Raw genomic sequence first — 15,792 nt, 5'->3', positions numbered from 1 at the left:
CTCTTCTCATGACAGTACAGGGAATAATGTTCTGAAAGGAGAAGGGAAGGTGAGGCATATCATAGTAGCTCTCAGTTATAGACTACAATCACTTACAAAGGCCAGAAGAAACACTCCTCTGGCACTGCAAGAAATCTGACCTCACAGCATGGCAGTTACAAAGAGCCCTGAGAGACTCTCCCATCCAGCTTTATTTACAAATCACTTAAATAACCAGCAGCAAAGAATGTGTGTGGGAATCTGGGGCTAGCATCTTTTGCGAACATTTAGAATGCATTTGAATGAGGAGAAAGGAAACAGTCTTCTTTCTTTATGTGGCACATATGCAGATATATACACAACCTCTCCTAAATTTTCATCTTGGTTACAAGCTTTCTTAAGAATTTTCATGAATTTCTCTCTCATATAATGGCTGTAAATGTGTTTCTTACTGGCACTGTTACCATTACCAATATCAAGTCAATAAATGAAACTTAACCTGACAGCATGGAAAGTTTTAGATGGGCCTTGAGAATACAATGAATTATGAACTGAAGCGATAGACCTATTTCCATTCTCTGCTATGACTTCTTACTCTGACAGAAGTTCTCTTCTCTCTGTTTAAGTAGACAAGTACACAAACCCTAAAACTCAATTTCTCAGTTAAAAATAAACTAAGGATGCCTAAAACCTAAACTACATAAACTACATAAATAAATAAATAAATAAAATACATTCTTGGAACCAGAATCCAACTAATGAACGTATTTTGCAGGGCAGCACTCTCAGTGACTATCCAAAAATGATTCACACTCCCTGTTAATCCTTGAAGCTCTTACTTATATCCACATTTCACTGCTTGGGATGTGCCGTTTGACATTTTTGCTGTATGTCAGAACTCCAGGCATCCTTCAGAAACAGTCAGAGACAACTGGCAAAGTTGGTTTGTTACCGGAAGTAATAACATTTCTGTTGTTTTCTGTCTATTTACCAGGCATTACAACTGTCCTGACAATGACCACCTTAAGTACAATTGCTCGTAAATCTCTTCCAAAAGTCTCCTATGTGACGGCAATGGATCTTTTTGTATCAGTCTGCTTTATTTTTGTTTTCTCTGCGCTGGTGGAATATGGAACTTTGCACTACTTTGTCAGCAACAGAAAGCCAAGCAAGGATAAAGACAAAAAGAAGAAAAATCCAGTATGTATCTTTTTACCAGCAAGGTATAAAATTCAACTAGGTTTACATCCCTCCTCACACCTGTACTTTCATTTGAAAGTTTGCTATTACATATATACTCTTCTTTTGTACTATTAGGAATAAAAACATTCATCTTGATAATTAAAAGCTCATATATTAGTTGTATGGATGCCAAAGAAACTAATTTCTTAGAATAAGGGCCCTTTTAGCCAAATTGTTCTGCAAATCACAACTATCACCAAAACCCTTATTTATGCTATAGAAAGAGTTCTTGCTATGACCTTTACGGAAGAACTGTCAGCTTTTCTGTTTTAGCTTTAGTAATATTCTCTGCCATTAACTTATGTCTGTCTTATTGATGTGATTCTGTTTTTCTTATTATCAGGACTACATTTAATCTTTTATATTCAACCTATGGACTGTGCTTTTTTCTAATTCCCCCTTAAGCATCTGTTTCCTTTTAATTGTTTCCTTATCTTCTTTTTCTTGTATTTTCTCCCTTCTTCATCTATTTCTCTCTCTTTGAAGGTGATTTGGCAACAGTTTGCAATGTTACTTATACTTTTTTTTATTTTTTATTGTGTAGCATGCACCCATATAATAGCCACAGTGAAAAAAAAATCCTGGAAATACCCTCAGTAGAGGTCTGGGACCTTTCCCAGATAGGTAGAAATATGTGCTTGTCTTGTCCAGGACAGACTTCAACCCATTGCAAAAGGGAAGAAAAGTGTGTTGTCTAGAACCTGTGAGGTGAAAAGAATTAGTGTAAAATACTAGAGGGAATAAAAAGTAACTCAATCTTCTTCAAAGAAGCCAAATATGCCTCTGTAAAATGTGAAGGACACATAGTTTTATATTAATTAGGAATATTTTCAAACATCTAGGGAAAAAACAAAACCACTTGGATTTGCTTTGCTAAAATCTTCAAGGACTTAAGATATTCTCTCTTAGTTATAATATATAGCAAATATAAATAAATACAACAAAATGTATTAAAATCCTTTTTATTACACGTCATTTTTATAATTTCACCCCTAGAAGCTTTTTGAGAAAGTCGCTAAAAAAAGAATAGCAGATGTACACTGCAGTGGATAAATAGTCAGCAAAACATCCCTAACGGAAGAATTTTCACCTTACTTTCAATTTGGATTTCATCATAGGCTCTCTTTTGGTCAAAAGAAATAAGAACTTCTGGAGGGTGACACATTCTGGCCTGGCTCAGGTTGAAATAAATTGCTGTTCGTGTGCACCTACGTTTTCCATATGCAAAAGAGCAAAGATTAACTCAAAATGAGTTGAGTTAGAGATTGTTCTTTACATTACTATCTGTGACCATCTAGGGACAAACAGAAATATAACAGATGCCCAAATCCTAAACCAAGAGTCTAGAAATCTTAAGAGTAGAGTCTTCAGCACCCAGTCTGCAGGTAAAGAGATTTTTTTCTAAAACTTGCATTCATAAATTGTGATCAGTTTCCTCTTTTAAAACAGTTCAGCATAAAAGATTGGAATCTACCGGGAATATGAAAAGATCAACTGAAGTTTGATGTTCTGTCTTTGGCCCAGATGTAGCTACAAGTCAGTGACAAGACAAAAATGTGGGGTTTTATATCATAGATACTTGTTGAAATGGCTATCACCCCAACCTTTCTATAAATTTAGTTCTTTTTGACTATGTTTTAGAAACATATTTTTAATTTACATTTTTTTTCTCTTTCTTTTCTTTCTTTCTTTAATTTAAAACAAAATCTTCTGATTCTCTTTTCTGTCTACAAAATGAAAGCTTCTTCGGATGTTTTCCTTCAAGGTATAAAGTTTTTTGGAATGGAAATTCACTGCATGCAACTGCTGAATTTAACTATTAGAGCTTACATGAGAGTGCTATTGTTTGTTTGTTTGTATTTAAGTAGACATCCATTCTATTCAAGGCAACTTCCTAGTTCAGTAGAATGATTATGTATTTCTAAATAATATGTAGAGTTGATTCAGCAGCCCAAATACTGATTCACTATGGTTTTGAACTTACCCTAAGTTCAAGAGTGACCAACATTATTGGATCGCATGAATTAAGAGAGTTTAATGTGTTGAAAACCTTTCTGCTTGTCTCTTACTCAATTGCCCATGGGATCCAATGCCACCAGCTACACCAGAAACCTGCACTACACCCTTTTAGAACTCAGCTCTGATCCCTCTGTTTAACCTTTGCTATTTAGCTTCAAATTATAAAACCATATCTGGTCTGATGTTGACCTGAACAAAATTCATTGTCATCATCAAATGCTGTTTCTTATGCAAAAAAAAAAAAAAAAAAAAAAAAAGTCAGAGTTTTGAAAGGGTTTAAGATGCATATGTTTATTAATGCTGTCACTGGATCAACACATTCTTAGCAAATTAGCAAATATATCTATGTTCTACATCTAAATCTTATCTTCATTCAGAAATGCAGAGATTTTGTCCAAAAACAAAAAAAAAAACAAACAAAAAAAATTCAAATTAAAGCCAAGAAATTTACATACTCATGGAATCGAATTATTGTAATTTTACCCTAGTATCTATCACCAAGAAATTATAAGACTTTTCATACTAGTGTTCACCAACTGCTTAATCATATTTTAAATGTTTAATTTGCTCAATTGATTCCAAATATATGTATATGTATACTTACCACATAAAATCTGGAACACACTGAATCTTCTAGTTGATGAACATTAGTAGATGGTGAACTGCATGCATTCAAACTGCTGGAGAGTCTTATCAAGATTCTCCCAACCTTATTCAAAAGACCCACTTTTTGCCTTTTTTTTCCATATATATATTTGCCCATGTCTAAACATGAACCAGCCCTATATTAAAAATAATCCTGCATTTCCAATTGATTATTTCAGTGCTGTCCACGTGCAACACCCAAATTGCCTTCATATATCAAGCAGCTATGTAAAGTCTAAAACAAATTCAATTCAAAATACCACCAATTACGTTCCTGAATGTTTACTTCAACCTCTATTGTGTACTTCGGCATTAAAGCTAATCGTCCACAACTGTTAACTTGATATTGATCTGTGCTGCTTTCCTGTAAAATTAAAGCGTATGATGCAACTGATTTTAACAAGTTCAAGGTAATATTACCATTAGAACTTCTTAGCAATTTGCCATGTACCCCATGCAGAACCATCATTCATGTGTTGCCCATCAGTCTGTCTCCCTGTTGGTCTGATGATAATAACAGAGTGTCTCCCTCCTGCCATCTTTTTCTTTTTTGCCACTCCACCTTAGGCACCTACAATTGACATCCGACCTCGATCAGCTACTATTCAAATGAACAATGCTACACACCTCCAAGAAAGGGATGAAGAATATGGGTATGAGTGTCTCGATGGCAAGGACTGTGCTAGTTTTTTTTGCTGCTTTGAGGATTGTCGAACAGGAGCATGGAGGCATGGAAGAATACATATCCGCATTGCCAAAATGGACTCCTATGCCCGCATCTTCTTCCCAACTGCCTTCTGTTTGTTTAACCTGGTGTATTGGGTATCATATCTTTACCTTTAAATGCAAAAGGAAATCAGTGATATGAGCCTTACTCACTGAATTTCTTAGAGAGATGGTTTCCTAAGTCCACTTGAAGTATTTATGACGCGCTTTATAGTGGTCTGAATTCTTTAGTGCCATAACCCAGTAAATATCAATCATATCATTTGTCCAAAAATTGCCATCAGGTTGTTGTGAATTAAATGTCCGTTCAACATGTTGAAATAATTCAAAATAAAAATCTTATAAATAGGTAATATACAGCTATACCTGATGGAATAGAGAAACAGAGCAAACAGGGCAAGGGGAGCATGGCAACGTCACTTAATAGTTGGCACTGCCATTTCAAACAGAAGTGACAGAGAGAATTCCCAGGTAAAGTACTGTACAGTTTGTTAACATTGGCTATAATTATGCTATAGCTTTATTCTCTGTGGGCTTTTCTTTTTGGAAGAGTCATCTCTCACTTTGAATAGGTATTATTAAGCTAGGAAAGTAACTTCTACTCCCACCAAAATAAAAACAGACCTTTCCCTTTGCCATCCCTTTAAGAGCACATGTACAATGCTGTAAATATTTCAATACCTTGTAGTACATAAAGTCTAGTGCATGCATCTTCTGGGGGCCAAAATAAATGAAACAAAGGTACCATAAAGTATTGTCTTTTATTTTGTGTCTCTGGCTGTGCTATTGTAATTGAAATGTGGATTAAAAACATTTTTCCTTGAAAAATTTCCCCTTTCCCTCATGCATGGAAGATCCAAGCAGACAGCACTTTCATGTAAGACATTAGAGAAGCCTTAAGGATTCAAATAAATAACATGTAGACAAATCTGTATGGCCAATATAATAGCTCATAAAGTGTACTGTACACGTCTGCTGCAGTTGTAGCCTTCATTTTCCATTGATAATGTTGCTATATTTCAACTGAATTTCCAGTAATTATACATTGCAAGATCAGCTTCTAAATTTAATCCATGTGTTTCCATTGTTTTTTCCCATGTTGAACTCTTTGAACTCTATTTTCCTCACGCAACGTTTTTTTTCTTTCCTCTTTAATCCAGTCAGGAAATAGCTTTTATTGTAGACATTTTTACATAAGAACTTCAAGTTCGTTTTGAAATATTAGGTTTTATATTATGTATATGCATACAATTCTCTGCCCATTCATCATTGATCAGCAATAGTTGTTGCTAGTGATGCTTTTCACTCTGTGAGTACCTTTACTAAACAAACCCTAACACCATAGCTAGCACACAGTTTATAGATAGCCTTGAAAATAAAAGGGAACAAAGAGTGTCTTGGCTACTAAATCATATTTATGCAGTTTATGTGTATTTAAAAAATTCAGCCCACCTGGTTGAATCTTGAAACCCACTTACCCACTGGTTTTCAGAACCTGTATGATGCTCAATTATGCAACCTTAAGCACATGTAAATATTACTGACTTCTTTTATAATTATTGTCAAAGATGTAAAATGTCACCTCCAGAAATGTGGGTTTGCAGATTGAAATGGGAGATATTTAATTATCATTACAGAATTACTAATAGCTAAAATGGAGAAAAAAGTAAGTTTTCCAATGTTTGTATAGTTTTGGAAATAAAAATGTATAAAAAAGGAATAACCTGAACATCAATTGCTCCTTGTCCAATATATTTGAAAACCTTTTAATAAAGGAATTGCACACACCTGTGGACTTTTTCCAATAAAACTGCTGCACTCAACTCCACAGTTTTCTTGTAATTGGTTTGTTAAAATCATGCTTCAAGGACCAGACATCTTGAAGATGCTGGACTCATCAGTTGCCTAAATATAACTGATTATAATCCTCATAACCCTCTGCATTGTCTCATTTTGTAGTCAAATGGCTTGCTCATGTAACTTTCATGGTTGGAGACTAAATCTTTGAAAGCATTTTTGAGATTATCTTATTCTTAAAAAAAATAAATTAAAAAAAAAAAAAAGAGTTGGAATCATCCTGAGGAAAAAAAGAGAACTTTTTCCTTCTCCACTTTGAGTGTCTCCATTCCCTGAATGAGTTTCAATCATCTTTCACTTGGAAGTGCGTTTCAGCTGCTGCCAGACGGTTCAACGAATAATTATTTTTTTTCAGTGGTCATTGATGTAACAGCTTGCTGTTAGTTCCTTCCATTTAATGAGAGTGGCTGATGTTAAATATGTAAGCATTCAATTTTTACCTGTATCTTTTTCTTGTTGCCAAATAGCTTTTATACAGATCAGTATGAGTCTCAGCCTTAATCAGACCTTTAATTTGCTGGGGTCAAGTGTATTTCAGTTAACATTTTTAGATATTTTTTTAGATATTTTTTTTTAGATTTTTTTTTTCTGTCAAGACCAGTGAAACTAAGGATTCAGTCACTCAAAATCCTTTATACCAGTTCAGCCAGCAGACCTCAAGTGCCTGGAGAAGGCCTGAGGCATGGCAGAATTGCACGTAGTACTGAGGAATGAGTGATCGAGGTGGCCTCCTCCTTCCAGAAAGGAAGGAGTTGAGTTAAAAATTACAGAAAAGTATGACACCCCTGTAGTTAAGAATTTGAGTGACCATTTCTCACCATCTATCACTAGCCGAAGTAGAGTACATAAGCCCTTCCTCATTCATGACCCAACACATCGGCTTCTACCGCTTTGATTTAGGTGATTTGTAATTTCCTCTTGGGGCAGATACACGAGACTCAAAAATATATTTCATGGCGAAACATGTAGTTACCAGTAAGGACGTGACACCAAAGCACAATGCAATGCTGTCTGAGCAAAAAGTTTTGTGTTGTTATGAACAGAGACTGCATTAGCTATTCAGCACAGAACCAAAAGATGACCCTTGTATTGTAAAGTTAGACTGCCATCAAAGCAACTAAACAGCAAGCAAAATACCATTTGGGTATGATAAGGGTTATTATTCAGGATAAAACTGCTCAGAAACTGAACTATAAAGACATTCACACATATTTATATATATATATATACATACTCATATATTATACATATTAACCCATTCCAGCTGCATTCTAGAGAAGAAAGTCCTCACTCAGCAGAATTGTTAAAATGTGTTCATCACACTGCAGACTGCTACTACAGCTCTGGGATATGTCTGTGGATATTCAGATGGTCGTTAAGAGTTTTGTCAAGCATACACTAATGGCAAAATTATTTGTGTTCCAAGAGTATGTAGATGTCCCGACCAAGACAGGGCATTGATATCCCAGTGATTATGTCATATATGACATAATGACATATCACATCAACAGAGAACACCCTCAAAGCTTTTCTAAATCTTCAAAAATGTATAGTCCTAGGTTTCTACATAAAAAGGTGATATTCAGAGAGAACATAACTCAGCAACAGTTCTCCTGTCATTAAAATGTGGCAACCACAAATGACAGATGATATTTTAACTAGTTAGTATCAAAGAATTTTAGCCTCTGTACAGTACAAAGTGCTAAAGCCTCCTGAAGGTGCTGTTCCCAGCACATGATATACAAACACACACACAAAGTGGTTTTGTTTCCTTTTTCAATCCACTCGCCTGCTCAATATATGAGTATTTTATTTCTACCATGGTTTTCCACAGCCACATAAATCTATGTAACATGAATGAACTGGTCAAATATTCTATGTGTAACAGTTACAATGACACATCTATAGCAGCAAATATTTGGCACACACTGAAGGTACGAATATTTGGAACTCCTTCACGCTATGCCCCAAAGCCCTTCAGTCTAAAAACATAGAAAAAGGAAAAAAGAAAGAATAGTTACAAAAAACTCCAGCAAATGAATAACATGAGTAATAGAACAAGAAAGCTTTGTTAACTGCACAGGTTTTAGTAGCTGGCATCACTGTACATGGAACCAGTAAAAGAATAGGGAAAAACAGAAGAACTGTTTTACCACAAAAGCTGGATTTTGTAGGATCATAAAGAAGAGCTGTAAACTGGGATTTGAAAGAGGATAAACAAAGAATTCCAGGTTTGCTGAAGTGTTTCCCATGCAACAGAGGAAAAGCAGGACCAAGTAATGCAGACATTGTGGGAGAAGATGGTAGCTGAGGAATGAAATTAAGGTATGGTATGACACAAAAGCTGAGGTCGATATCGAGCTAATGTGCCCTATCAAGCCTGCAGCTGAGGACTGAATTAGAGAAGCATCGGAAAGAATTTACTGAATTAGGTACACTAAGGGACTAAAGAGGCAGCTCAAAGCAATAAGCCGAGAAGAGAAGGTAGGAGGCAATACAATCCACAGAAGGACAGAGTAATTGTGAGGGCCAGAACAATGAAGGCTGCAGTTCTCTGAACCAACTAGAGCATGTTTAGGGGTCAGGTTTCGTCTATGCGGATAAAGAACCAGCATTTGTTATTTATGATGTTTTTTCTAAATTTTTTCTAAATGTTTTTTAAATTTTTTTTTCATTTTTCTAAATGTTATTTAGAGATGAAAAGGGATGTCCAAGATAAGAACTAGGTGAAGAGTGAAGCCTGTTCATAGGCTTCTGCAGCTGGAAGAAAAAAAGCCTGTTATAAACTAAGGAATACATGGAAGAAAATGTAAAAATAAAGGAGCCATCTAGATGAAACTTAATTAAGGCCCAAGGGAAAAAGTAGCATTTTAAAATGCAAGCGTTGTCTTTCATAAAAAATTTCAATTGCTTTGTAAAGAGAACTCAATTAAATCTTATGAAAAACTTCACAGGTAAATCAGCTTATTATACCCATGAGAGATACATTGTTTCATTTATAAAAATTAAAAGCCAATGTGCCTTTCTTCCTTATTTAGAAGATTTGGACTTGCTACTTCCACATTAGCATGTCTTTCTTTTACATTCAAGATTTACAATGGAAAATATATCTGTTGAATATGTAAAAGAAAGTTCATGACCTTTAAAAGATGTTGAATAACAGATATGAACTAAAAGCTTTGCTTACACACCAGCAAACCCCCTTGAAAAATTCATTTCAGAATGTTGAATTAGTTCAGAAAAATAGATATTAAAAAAGTTTGCTTTTCTCATAGGAAAAATAAAAAGCACAGTATGATAAGACTGGATAAGATTTTCTCATTTCAACTTACATAAAATTCATATCCTTTATCAAAATGAGAAAAGGGGAAATAAGAAATGAAGAAGCATTAATATAACTTTAATTCAACCAGTATGAAAAACATTAGAAATATTGATCTTCCCAGACACATGCTTTGTGATACTAGCGTATTGAAATCTCTATCTGATGAGATAGAAGTTTTCCTGACATCACTATTTTTCTTTCGAATTTTCTGATGTGCTATAAGCCTAGCTACAGATTCAATCATTTTGCTTTGAGAAGCTTAATTTACCCACAACACACACATACAAAAACTTCTCATTTCATTCCTAAAGTGAGACACAAGCACAGAGACATCTTTCCAGTTAATATTTTTATATGATATCTATAAAAATTGTAGCTTGTGTTATAATTTGTTTGAAAGTCAAATACACATGCTAAAGGGAATGTAGCCTAGCTGAAGACTGTTGGATTAAAGAAAAAAAAATTTCTCATGCTTTTGCTAAATAAATATGTGTGCTTGTATTGAAAAGACAATGCACATTCATAGATTCTAAAAATTAAATTCAGTGTTTCCCTTCAAACTAGGAGCAAAAGACTAGAACAACAATTTCAGCAATTCCAGATAGCATTTCCCCTTCTGTAATCTCACATCTATTCAGATTCATATGTTTTTCTGCTTCTGAGATCCTTGTCGTACTTATATCAGGGCTTCCTAACATGCTGCCACAGTGAGATTTCTTACAGAAAAAGGAATTTTCCTTTTGCCCTTTCCAATTCTTTTGTACTCTCTGAATTTCCACATGAATTTGATAACTTTTCTGCTTTACCTGGCAGCACTTCATCTTTCTTGCATCATAATGCTTCTGTCCCACAAATCACTGTACTCACAGCTTCACACAGATTTCTGTGATTCTAGATCAATTCCGAAAAATTATTGTAATTTGAAAAATTTTAAAGAAACTTCAAGTGAACCTGTATAGTTAATGTACTCAAAACTACGAAGCTAGTAAGAGGTAAGAAAGACATACTGCTAAGTTCAAGCTTGCCTTTACTTTACTTGGTTTTGCAGAACCAATGCCAGCTCTCAATAAGACCCAGTCTGTCAATGCTGTATTTTAGTACCCTGGAGAGCACCCTTCTTTGCACAGCCTGCAAACCTTGGTGACAGGTAGTTGTAGCCTAAGTCTCCCCACAGCTGTACCCTTCCTGTATAGCAGCAGTCCTGCTGGTGTCAAGTACACAAAGGTGCCTTCTACAGATGCTCTAGCTCCTTGAATATTTCTGTCAAACAAAGACAATGGTCATGCCGCCACAACTGTCATGAACTCCTTCAAAACCTGAGTAACGCTTCAGGAGTGTTTTTTGGCTGCCTTCCCTGGATCCAATAGCTTTGGTGGCTTCTCAGAAGTCTTCAGCAACTCTTTTGGAATGACATACACTTGCTGAGCATACTCTGCATGGCTCTCAGGGGACTCTCTATGTCAAGAAATCACAGATACAGACTGCTTAAGTGTGAGCTCCCCTTGATAGAAGACCTTGACAACTGAGAGAAGGTAGTTCACTAAATCTTGAATTTATAATGTTTGAATTGACAAAACATTTGCTGTTCAACTTAAACACCTGGGATATGGAAGAAATAGTAGCGTTACAGAATAAAAACACTCAACAGAATGACACTGCAAAAGCACCTTAAGAAATGGCCAATGAGCTATTAAAGCATTTCTCCCCCATTATTTCTACAGATTATTTTATGAAAATACTACAACAAAAAATTCACCTGTATTAAAAAAAAAAAAAATACACAGAATATCAAGTATGGCTCTAGTTTTGATTTGTCAGAACAATTTACTTTCAAATTTGCTGTACTGATATCCTAAGCAAAAATTTGTTATGAACTTGAGTGAGCATTAGTGGGCATGACTGTTTGTCCTCTAGGTCCCATAGAACATTTGGATAGACAGGTAACAGACAGCTTCCCTGCGAGAATGGTACATTGCAAAATGCATTAGCTCAAATTACAAATCCATCCAAAATCTCTAGAGTAGAAAGTAAAAATGTGTGAAAGAAACCCCCTTGCAAACTCCTAATATGCAAGAAGAGACTTGCTTCAGACTACTCTGTATAATCTGCCATAGTTAATTAGAACTTCCACTATTTGAAGAGTCATCTTGTTTGAGTACATTAGTCTGTTTTTTTTATTAAAATAACATTTTAGGGATTTCTGTCCTTTAGAGCATTCACTTTCAAGAAAAGGTAGGGCAGCTCCTCCTTCCAGCTCTGGCTGACCTCATACCCTACCATTTGTGTGCATAGAAACAAATCCAAGCCCCAAATAACAGAGTAGACCTGAACAGAACTCCCAGTTTAGGAGACTATTTTAATCAAAAACAACTTTCTTCCAAAGTCTTTCACAGAGCCGTCTTCCCTTCCCATGAAGGAATTTAGATTTCAGAAAAAATGCTTCTCATTAAATGTCCTGCAGCTTTCTCTAAGCATAGAGTAAGCTTCTCTGTAACTGTATATTTTAGAGCTCTTTTGAAGTAAACAAAAATACAGGATGCCCACCCAGCAATAATTAAGAGGATAGGTCTGCTCCAGATCTCTGGAATTTGAGAATCAGTTAATACACTCGTGTGTCTGTGATTCTGTCTTTTATAGGGAATTTAAGGACAAAACACTGACCTTTCTGAGAAGTCCAAAAGTTCATCCCAAGCCTGAAATAAGATATGTTATGGTAAAATTTCCTAGGAGATGAGCTGGAAAAAAGTTAATTGTGTGAGAATATAATTTACCCTCTAGAGTTTGTTTTTCCTATCTGTACAAGGAGAAGCAACAATAATGCTTCTGTAGAGATGAGCAGTTAATGCAGACACATGGGTGTTGATTATGTAAATAGGTGGAAGTTCACAACCCATGCACATTTGAGATAATTGTAAAATCTCTTCTGAGAATTTTGCCAAATAAACACTAAGTATTATGTTATTGCCCCTTCCATCTTCCCTCTCACACTGCCTGGCCCCTTGGCACAGGAAGTGCTAGCTCTCTGTAGACTTGAACTCATGGAGGATTTCTCCTTTCACATATGGTGTGAAGGAAGAGTACAGTGCAAGAAGATTCTCCTTTTCAATAAAGGCCCTTATTTCACCCCATTTTTAGGAAAAAAAAAAAAAAAAGCCACAGAACTGAGAAGTGATATTTGGGCAAACTTCTAAATTTGCAAAAGAGAACAAAAATAAAATAAAACTAACTCTTCAATTAACATTTATAGGTAAGGAAAGAAAAATGCATTGGAAGCCTAATTCCTGTTATTTGTGCTCATTAAAATTTCAGAAGATTAAGAAGTTAGTAATTTAGGAAAGGAATCTCGGTACACTAAGAGCATTATGACCAATCCTATGAGAAGTACACTAGTTCCTAAATCATTTTGAGTACTGGTACAATTAAATAATCCTATCCTGCCTAAATAACTTGTCACAGTTCCAGTAAGTGGATTGACCTTCTGATATTACCTAGAATATGAGTACAATGAACATTTTTAAACAGACAGGGAGAGTATCAGTTTTCAACTTTAGTAACAAAAGTCTTATTAATTTCTTTAATTCTGTTTAATTCATAGGTAACAGGCAAAATATCAATCAAAATGCTAATCAAAAATCATGCAAATTATAGTAGAAGAATGCATTTTATTCTTAACAGTCTCAACAACCAGTCTTTAAAGATGCTCAATAATTACTGTCAGTCTGGAGGAATAATATGCTTTTAAAAATTAAAATAAAGTCCCCTACTTATTACTGTTAAGAAAAAAATGAAAATAATTAAATAGGAAATGAAAATAAAAAGACAGCAGACAAAGCAAGTACGTCTCTGAAAATACAACAAAATAATGCAAACCACAAGTTTAAAAACTCATTAGCTACTTTTTTTTTTTTGAAGACTTAGCACCCTTCAAAGTTTACATTCTTCTTTTCCTTTAATTTGAAATACATCTCTATTCAAAAATCTGAAACGTTGGAGTGTTGCCCAACACTTAAAATAATCAATAAATATATCCCCAACCTGAAAGTTAGCACCTGTGTTTTGTTATCTATAATTTAGTTTTATCTTGTTCAGAAACAATTATCAATTCTCTTTGTGAAGCTTCCCTTAAATATCTTTTTTTTTTTTTAATGAATCTCATTTTACCTGTTAATTAAAGTATGTTTAAAGAACTAAAGTTTATGGAGAAAAGTTAAAACACTAAAAAAAAACACACATCAGATAACTCAGAATTGGAACATAGCACTTAGTCATCTATCTGGACTTCAGAATCCATATTTTCACATTTCCTCCTGAACTTTTATAGAGAAAACACTGAGGCTGTCAAACTCTGAGGCGCAGACTGCTTTGCATGGTTACTACTCTACACTGCTATGGCATGTCCTTTCTCGTGTAACAGATCTACTACCTCTTCCCAGCTGCTTCCATGAATAGCAGGATGGCTCTAACACATTTTGGCTGCTGGAGATCTCAACAGAAGCTTTTGGGCAGGTGTGTAGAAAAGTATACATGTGCTTATAACAACTAATTTTTATGAAAAAAAAATCTCTACAAAACATAAAAATATAGGTTATTCATTATCAAGACAACATTAACACAGTAAGAATATTTACTTCTTGTGCATTGGAAAACAGAAAAAGAAATGTTCTTTAATAAAGTACCTAGTAACTTTTTGTAATTATCTCTATATCCTACATGCCCATCTTGGGTGTACCAGAGAAATCCCCACTGAGGTCTAGCACACAAGCACACAATTGCAAGAGAATATTGTAACCAGTGTTAGCAAAAATGCACCCTAGAACTATGGGAACATCTTTTGTGATTTGACTTGCTACATTTTGTCAAGGATCTTACTGGCTATCCCCAAATTCACGGAGGTATGTAGTTGGAAGCAGAGCTTAGCATAAAAAGGGACAGGCAAGAGACAGTTACAAGGTTTTTTATAACCTAATAAGTATTTTTCCCTCTTCCCAGATTGTTGGACAGGTACATGCAGAATTTAGACAATTATCAGTTCAGTGATACAATCTTCTCTTTGCCATACTTCCTTATTTAAAGTTAAATAATAAGCTTTAAAAGGCAACAATATGTTTATTTTACCACTTAATATTAAAAATTCCATTTGGGTGTACGACCTTATTAAGATACCTTCAGTTTTATTGTACTAAATATTTTGCAGCAAATTTTGAAAACAATAAATTAATCTGTTTTATGAGATTCTTAAACATTATCTAAATATTCTTTGTGAGATATCATGCTGCCTGGTTATGTTCTGAGAGCAGGTGAAGCATTCCTTTGCATTTTCAAACTGTCTAGCAAACTGCCTAACACCATTAAGGAGAGAAACATAGAAAATGCCACCGTAGAGAGAAGCAGTCTTAATTCTGTCTTTTATTTATTTATTTATTTATTTTCAGAATAGGGGGTAATTTATAAAGGCAGACTACACTATTCATTCTCTTTTCAATCTAAAAAGAGATTTTCTGTTTCAAGAAACAATAGCTAAGACCTAAATCCTCCTTCAAGCAATCACACTCAGCTAGCAATACGAATTGTGCCTTGATTTACCTCGTACAGGCTTTCTTCAGAGAAATTCCTTTTGCTACTCCACAAACCAGAGATGCATACTTTACAGCTGATCTGCAAGTTTTTACTCATCACCTGGGCTGTCTCATTTTAAGACTGAGATACCTATTTGGAGTCAATGATGAACAGAAAATGTATTTCTGAAAGCTATTTTTCACAGGAGAAGAAAGAAGTGAAAGGGAGCCCACCTGACAATAGGAGAATGATTTAGTTCCTACACCTTCTAGGACAGAATGACAAAAGAATCAAGCAGACAGCAATTGCAGCACTTTTGGACAACTGTGCAGAGCTTTCCTTCTGTATAGGCTTCATGATCTGCAAGTAAAAAGCAGGTATATTGGTTCACCCCACCAAGTAATTCTCCCTATCAAGATGATGTCTGGTGGTACTAATTATGG

At 35.0% G+C, this 15,792-nt stretch overlaps 1 protein-coding gene across 3 annotated transcripts in view; it reads left to right on the top strand.

The window, feature by feature from the left end:
• GABRG2 (gamma-aminobutyric acid type A receptor subunit gamma2) overlaps positions 1-6,441 on the top strand; it is a 75,307-nt gene extending 68,866 nt beyond the window's left edge. The window contains exons 8-10 of one of the 3 annotated variants that reach the window (XM_080555001.1): positions 974-1,179; positions 2,963-2,986; positions 4,453-6,441. In XM_080555001.1, coding sequence (XP_080411127.1) covers positions 974-1,179; positions 2,963-2,986; positions 4,453-4,728 — 506 coding nt within the window. In that variant the 3' untranslated portion in view covers positions 4,729-6,441. Of the gene's footprint in view, positions 1-973; positions 1,203-2,962; positions 2,987-4,452 lie in introns of all 3 variants that reach the window. The other 2 variants (XM_080555003.1, XM_080555002.1) reach the window with 2 other exon arrangements.
• The last annotated feature ends 9,351 nt before the right edge of the window (positions 6,442-15,792 follow it).

The sequence above is a fragment of the Anser brachyrhynchus genome (genome assembly GCF_964034855.1).
Source record: "Anser brachyrhynchus genome assembly, chromosome: 14".
Lineage (NCBI taxonomy): Eukaryota > Metazoa > Chordata > Aves > Anseriformes > Anatidae > Anser > Anser brachyrhynchus.
This window is presented reverse-complemented; position numbering and strand designations above follow the sequence as displayed.